The sequence below is a fragment of the Mirounga leonina genome, unplaced genomic scaffold (assembly GCF_011800145.1).
Source record: "Mirounga leonina isolate KUSES-001 unplaced genomic scaffold, KU_Mleo_1.0 Mir_126, whole genome shotgun sequence".
Classification (NCBI taxonomy): Eukaryota; Metazoa; Chordata; class Mammalia; order Carnivora; family Phocidae; genus Mirounga; species Mirounga leonina.
Genome location: NW_023270314.1, coordinates 25,161,077 through 25,167,803, shown reverse-complemented (window position 1 = coordinate 25,167,803; position 6,727 = coordinate 25,161,077). Strand labels below are relative to the sequence as shown.

At 55.6% G+C, this 6,727-nt stretch overlaps 1 protein-coding gene across 1 annotated transcript in view; it reads right to left on the bottom strand.

The window, feature by feature from the left end:
• Positions 1 to 1,486: 1,486 nt before the first annotated feature.
• Positions 1,487 to 6,727, bottom strand: part of KRT3 (keratin 3) — a 5,773-nt gene continuing 532 nt past the window's right edge. Inside the window, exons 1-9 of the mRNA XM_035002592.1 lie at positions 6,485 to 6,727; positions 5,200 to 5,420; positions 4,583 to 4,643; positions 4,146 to 4,241; positions 3,709 to 3,873; positions 3,165 to 3,290; positions 2,628 to 2,848; positions 2,236 to 2,270; positions 1,487 to 1,764 (exon numbers count right to left, since the gene is read on the bottom strand). The exon at positions 6,485 to 6,727 is cut by the window's right edge and continues 532 nt beyond it. Of these exons, the coding sequence (XP_034858483.1) occupies positions 1,487 to 1,764; positions 2,236 to 2,270; positions 2,628 to 2,848; positions 3,165 to 3,290; positions 3,709 to 3,873; positions 4,146 to 4,241; positions 4,583 to 4,643; positions 5,200 to 5,420; positions 6,485 to 6,727 (1,446 nt within the window). The remainder of the gene's footprint in view (positions 1,765 to 2,235; positions 2,271 to 2,627; positions 2,849 to 3,164; positions 3,291 to 3,708; positions 3,874 to 4,145; positions 4,242 to 4,582; positions 4,644 to 5,199; positions 5,421 to 6,484) is intronic.

Below are 6,727 nucleotides of genomic sequence, written 5' to 3'. Positions count from 1 at the left end.
AAATATTGCTTCCCTGGCCCAGCTTGGCTTAATGTTTCTACTCCATTGCCTACGTGTTCTCTGGGTACCCAGGCAGCTGGCCATGCCAGGAGGGCAACAACCCGTAGCCTCAGAGACAGTGTGGAGTAGGGGCAGGTGCTCCAGACTCAGGATGTTTGGGCGCACTCTCAGCTCAGACCCTCAGATGCTCTAGGACCCTAAGCAAACCTCCCCACCTCTCTGAGCCTCAGTCTCCTTCTTTGCAAATAAAGTTCTTGGACTCCTTGAGCCTGAGTTTCTTCCAGCCATGACCTTCCGGACAGCACTGCCATGGCCAACTAATACTTTATCAGGGCTTCCTGGTTCTGGAAGCTTCCATGGCTGGCACACAACCTGAGGACCCAGAGTGCATGCAGACAGGTGTAGGACATTTTCCGAGGGGTGTCAATAGTTGTTTACCCAAAAGGGAGGCCTCTGTGGGAAATGCTGGGTTAAAGACAGCTAACAGGTAGTCTTTGCTACAAAACTTCTCGGAACCTCTAATATGTCCTCCAAGGAGGAAAGATTTAAAGGACACAGAACGCTTTCTGCAGAACTCCCCCAACAGACTGGGGTTTGTGGGTCAGCCTTTGAGATAGGTAGCTCTAGGGAAATCCCTGCAGCCCTGGGGTTCTAGCAGCTCACACTTGCCCAGGCGCACCCTGATGTGGGGAGAACTTTCAGGATGTCAGCTGGAGTAGGGACCCACCTGCGCCAAGGAAAGAAATCCTCCATCCCCAAGCCCTTCAACAACTGAAGGCCCTCTTAGTTTCCCCCAAATGAGAGAAGGCAAGGGATAGATGGATGTCCTCAAGGTCCCACCTTCCCCTCCTAGAACTGTGAGGTAACGGGACCTCCTGGGGTGTGCCCCCCCCAGCCCCTCTCCCTACCCCCCTCCCCCGTGCTCAAACAATACATGAACAACCAGATCTTGCCCATTTCGATCCCATACAGTGGACAGTAGCCAGTGACTGCTTTAGAGGCAGAGGATCAGCACTCCTGCTGTTCTGGGAACAGACAGCACAGCCCACTGGGAGAGGGTGACAGGAGTCAGTCCAGTGGGGAGAAAGGTGACCAGGGAGCACCCAGAGGCCTGATGTGAAACACAATGCACTTTATTGGCGACAGAACGGTTGGCAGAGGGGTCCGTGTGTTATATACATCAGAAGTGGTGACCATTCCCCCCAGGAAGGGGACCCCAAGGGCAGGAGAAGGTGGCGGCTGAGGCCACACCTGGACCATCAGGCACAGACGGGAGCCCGAGAGAGCGCCTGAAGTTCTCCAGACGGCGCTCGGCCGGGGGTCCGGATGCAGGAGCCAGAGGCCCGGGTGTTCGAGGCCCAAAGAGCGGCCCGGGAGCGGGCGGGGCTGGGGTGGGCGCGGGGAGCCGGGGTGGCGCTGGCGGCGGAGGGGAGCCGCGGCCGGGGGCGCGAGGCGCGGGGGCGGCGGCGGGGCCCGGGCGCCGCGTTTATCTGGAGCTGCGCTGCGAGGCCTGGGAGAACTTGATGCTGCCGGCCCGGCTGCTGCCCGAGCTGAAGCCGCCGCCGCTGACCCCGCCGCGAGCCCCGGAGGCGGAGCCGAAGCCGCTGCCGCCGCCGAAGCCGCCGCTGCCGCCGCCGAAGCCGCCGCTGCCGCCCGCCCGGCCGAAGCCGCTGCCCGCACCCCCTCCCGCGCCGAAGCCCCCGCCGTAGCCGCCGCCGAATCCACCTGCGGAGGCCGACGTCGCGCCGCCGCTGCTGACCACGGCTGCAGGGCAGAGCGCAGAACCGCGATTAGCGCCCGGCGCCCACCTCCCTGTACCATAACTAATGACCCACTGGGCCCGGGAAGATGGGCAGGAGACCGAGGCAGCTTTGCTCCTGGTGATCATTGTGATCCGTTCTAATGGCATAAGGTGCTCGCCCCCTAGTGCTAAGTCATTATGAATTTTCCGGTGGTTCCTTCTACCTATGGCCAATTCTTGAGGACTCCATTGGAGATGATCCAGAATTTCTCCTCCCATTAACAGGCTCCCAACTGGCTATTCCCCATCCCGTATAGATCTATTAATAGTGCCCTGAACCCAAGACAATGACAAAAGCAGATCTGCTGCCCTTTCTACCCACAGAAAACCTCCAACTGCCATAGAAATATTTTTTAAGTAAGGTGTTACTGCCCTGTGTTAGTGTAGATATTTCAGAATCAGTTCTCACTGTCAAGGTTATTTTGGCTACTTACAGATGCTGACAGCGCTCTGGCACTCTCCAGACATCCTGTAGGAGAAAGCAAGAGAAAGATAGCTCTGTCACAAAGCAAATTTCCAGCAATCTTTCACGGATGAAGGTGTTGAACAGCAACCAGAACTGAATTCAGAAGCCAGGCAGATCAGTACCCCTTCTGCACCTTTCCATGGGCCATAACAGAGCCCCTGAGCGCACTGGTTGTGCATGCACTTGAACTACCTATGGAAGAGAATGGGCTGGTGAAAGCAAGTGCTTCCCTGCAAGGCCTATGGAAGGTGGGGGCCTCTCTACACAGCTGGCCTCCATTCTCATTTACTTGGTCACTTATCTGGCCCTCAGCTCATGCCTTCGGTCAGGGAAGGTGGGGAGATGGAATTAGAGGCCCACCTGCACTCCTCGCCCTCCAGCAGCTTCCTATAGGTGGCGATCTCCACGTCCAGGGCCAGCTTGACGTTCATGAGCTCCTGGTACTCCTTTAGCAGCCGGGCCAGGTCATCCTTGGCCTGCTGTAAGGCAGCCTGCAGCTCTTGGAGCTTGGCATTGGCGTCCTTGAGGGCCAGCTCCCCACGCTGCTCAGCCTCAGCGACGGCTGCCTGCAGGTTGGCATTCTAGGGCAGGGAGAGGCAGGGGAAAAGATGAGCCTAGGAGGAGGGTTCCAGACTCTGAGTCTTATAATAGCTTATCCCATAGCAAACATCTTCAAGCCAGGCAACATCGCTCCCCAACACTTCTATCTTGTCTTCATCTACTGAGATATTTTCCCTATGGATTACCTGCCCTCTAGACTGGCTTGGTCTTTGAACTCCCTGGAGGCCAGTGCTGCCTGAGATGACCCCAGAAATCCCTTCCAGACTAGGAGTTCTGCGATCCTCACCCCCAGCCTGCACCAGTTCATCTAGGCACCAGTATCCATTGCCATCCCACCTGCTTCTTAACATTCTCGATCTCGGCCCGCAGTCTTTGGATCATCCTGTTGAGCTCCGTGATCTCACTTTTGGTGCTCTTCAGGTCATCCCCGTGTCTGCCAGCCATAGTCTGCAGCTCTCCCAACTGAAGAACAGAAGGGAAGATGGGGTATTGATGCAGCTTTGCCTGACTTGTTTCTCCATCCCTAACGTCACCCACCCAACCTTAAGGTGCTTAGTAAGCATTTGTTCAAATGACATTGATTATGTTTCAGCAGCGACACTTCAGAGGCCGCAGGGAAGAGAACATCTGATTTGCCATGGTAGGAGTTCTCCCACCCTACGGTCCCTGAGCAAACTAGAATCCCTCACACGTGGCCTGGCAGGGGACAGTGAAACCACCTTCCAACAGAGGCAGCACTTTGCAACTGAACAACATTAGAAAGATGTCTCTAGAGAGTAGAACCAAGAGGAGTCCACCCAGTGACAACAGGGGACTCACCACCCAGCAGTCCCACGGGCCACAGCCTCCCTGAGACCTCTCAGAGGTGCCTAGCTCCCACCTTGGTCTGGTACAGCGCTTCGGCCTCCGCCTTGCTCTTCTGGGCGATGTCCTCATAATGGGCCTTGACTTCAGCGATGATACTGTCCAGGTCCAGGCTGCGGTTGTTATCCATGGACAGCACCACGGACGTGTCGCTGACATGGTTCTGCATCTGGGACAGCTCCTGCCAACACAGAGGGGCCTGTTAATTCTCGGCGCCTCTGCAACAAGCACACAGAGGCCCGGAAACAACAGACCCATTCTCTGACTCAGCTCTGAACATGCATTTGCCCCACCCTTCCCCCCAGTCCCTCAGAGAACCCCATGTCTGCAGTCCATCTTGTGGAACCCCAGCAAGGGGCCCCATCTCTTCCTGGGCTCTAGATACCAAGGTGCCCCAGCCTCTGAGAATATCTCACCTTCCCTTGCTCCCCTCTTAGGAGGTAACATCCTCACCATATCATAGAGGGTCGTCAGAAAGTTGATTTCATCCATTAAGGCATCCACCTTGGCCTGAAGCTCCACCTTGTTCATGTAGGCGGCATCCACATCCTGAGAAAGACAGAAGCATAAGGCCTCGTTCCCCCCAAGGAACAAACAACAAACTGCACGTGCAGCAGGAAAGAGTCAGGACAGGCTGGTGATTGACCGATCCTTGTCCAAGGCTGGTGTGCACGTGAAGGAATGACTCACTTCCCATTGGGATGGTTCAAAATGAAAAACAAATGAACTGACTCTTTTAGGGATCTTTCCAAACTACGATGCACCTGGCTTCTGCTTTTTGCTCTAACTGCCTGAACTTGGCAGCTCTGTGGTGGTGGAGCAAGAAAATACCCCAGCTCCGCTGGAAACCTGTGCCCACAAACCCCAGGAACCTCACACACAGCCCTTACCTTCTTCAGGGTCACAAATTCATTCTCAGCAGCTGTACGTTTATTGATTTCATCCTCATACCTGTAAGGATTAAAAAGAAATAACTAAGTTTGGGTTTTAAGGTAGTCATAAACACCAGTTTTGTCTGAAACTAAAAGTTCATCTCTCCATCCCTGTCCCTTGGCCGCCCCTCTCAGCTGAACACATCCTCCTGACCATCCCCCTATTGGTTAGGGGGACCAGCCATTCCTGTTTGTCCCAGCACACTGGCCTGGTTCTAGCACTGGAAGTCCCACGTCCTGGGAAGCCCCTCAGTCCCAGGGAACCTGGGACGGTTGGTCATCACACCAGAGCTGTCCCAGCATCCTTCAGATTCTAGAACCAGAATCTTCCCCAACGTGGACCATGAGGAAGTGCTTCCTCAACCCTAAACTCATTCCACTTGCCATAACTTCACTTGTCCTTGGGGAAGGAGGGCAAGTGGGGAGCCCAATGAACCAAGGTCCCTCTGTGAAGGTAAGGAGAGGAAGACAGGCTAGGTGACACCACCGCCGGTGGCAGGAGGAGTGCACAAAGAGCTGGAACTCCGAGACTGGGGTGCCCGTGGCAACTTCCCACTCATGTGTCTGTCACTCACTTCTTCTTGAAGTCCTCCACCAGGTCCTGCATGTTCCTCAGCTCCAAGTCCAGGCGGCCCCTCTCCCCTAGGATGCTGTCCAGGTAATTCCGCTGGTTGCTGATGTAGGTCTCAAAAAGGGGCTCCAGGCTTTTGGTGCCTGTCATGGAATTCGTGCCCTGCTGCTGGAGCAGGTTCCACTTGGTCTCCAGGACCTTGTTCTGCTGCTCCAGGAACCGCACCTGCAGTGCATCAGGGGAAGCCGCATCAGGCAACGCTAGTAACAGAAGCACAGCAGGGGCCTTGGCTCAGGTAGGACTGAGCGTCTGAATCTCCCCAGCCCCCAGCACAAAGGCCTAGAAGGGATGTGAAGGTAGGTCCCTACTGTAGCTGGAGAGGCTACAGGCAGATGATCGCTTCAGTCGGGCCGCTAAAGATGCAGCACGGTTTGGAAAGTTCCAGGAGGAGGAGAGACAGGTGGAGCAACTGGAAGTAGCCCCTGTCTGGAAGCAGAGTTGTAAAGATGACCACTCAGTGTCCCCCGGGGACTTCAGGACTCTAGCCCAACCTCCAAAAATACAGTACGCTCTGCAGAAATGTACTTGAACCTCAGCAATATAGCTTCAGACCTAAAGCTCTGCTGACACTCAGCCCTTCGGAGGTTGTGAATCCCTGGGAACTGATACTGATTGAAATGCCATAATCAGCATCACAGGTGGGAGCCCATCGGTGTAAGCTACCCTGGTCTGGAGGGCACCAGGCACCCTTCTCTTCCTGACCGGGTCGATTTAGGGGTGCAGACTCATTGCCAGCATCTTCTCCGCAGACCTGTTGGGACTAAGGTTCCAGGTGAGCCTCTTTAATCCCTTCTCTAGGGCATCCAACTCCTTTGCCTGGCACAAGGGCAAGGAAGGAACAGGCCTCCCAGAAAGCCTCAAAGGGCAGCTCATGTCTGAAAAACGCCCAGTCCTGGGTCAGACCCGTTCCTGCCAGTAGTCATGGCTCTTGCCGTGTGTTGCCAGGGCTGCCAGCCTAGGCCTAGACAAGGCAACAGTCAGGAGACTTGAGCAGGGAGCCAGACAAGCAGGACTTGCAGATGTCCATGTCCAAAGGGGCCCATTGTCTTCCCTAAGCAAGTGACCATGTAGGCAAACTCATCAGCCCTGAACATCTTCCCAGACCCTAGAGCTCTGCCTAACCATCCTGGTCCAGCCTGGCTCATCCAAGACTCATCTTAAACACTGTGTCTAAATGTCAAACTCAAAGTCCCAGCCTAGAAATGGGGGCCCAGTCAAAGCTTCATCACCTTGTCGATGAAGGAGGCGAACTTGTTGTTGAGGGTCTTGATCTGCTCCCGCTCCTCAGTCTTTACTTGCCCAATCTGGGGGTCGATCTCCACATTGAGGGGCTGCAGGAGGCTCTGGTTGACAGTCACTTCCTGGATTCCCCCGGGGAAACCACCAGGACCAAAGCCCCCAGCCCCTCCAAAGCCACCAGCTCCACCAAAGCCACCAGCTCCACCAAAGCCCCCAGCCCCTCCAAAGCCACC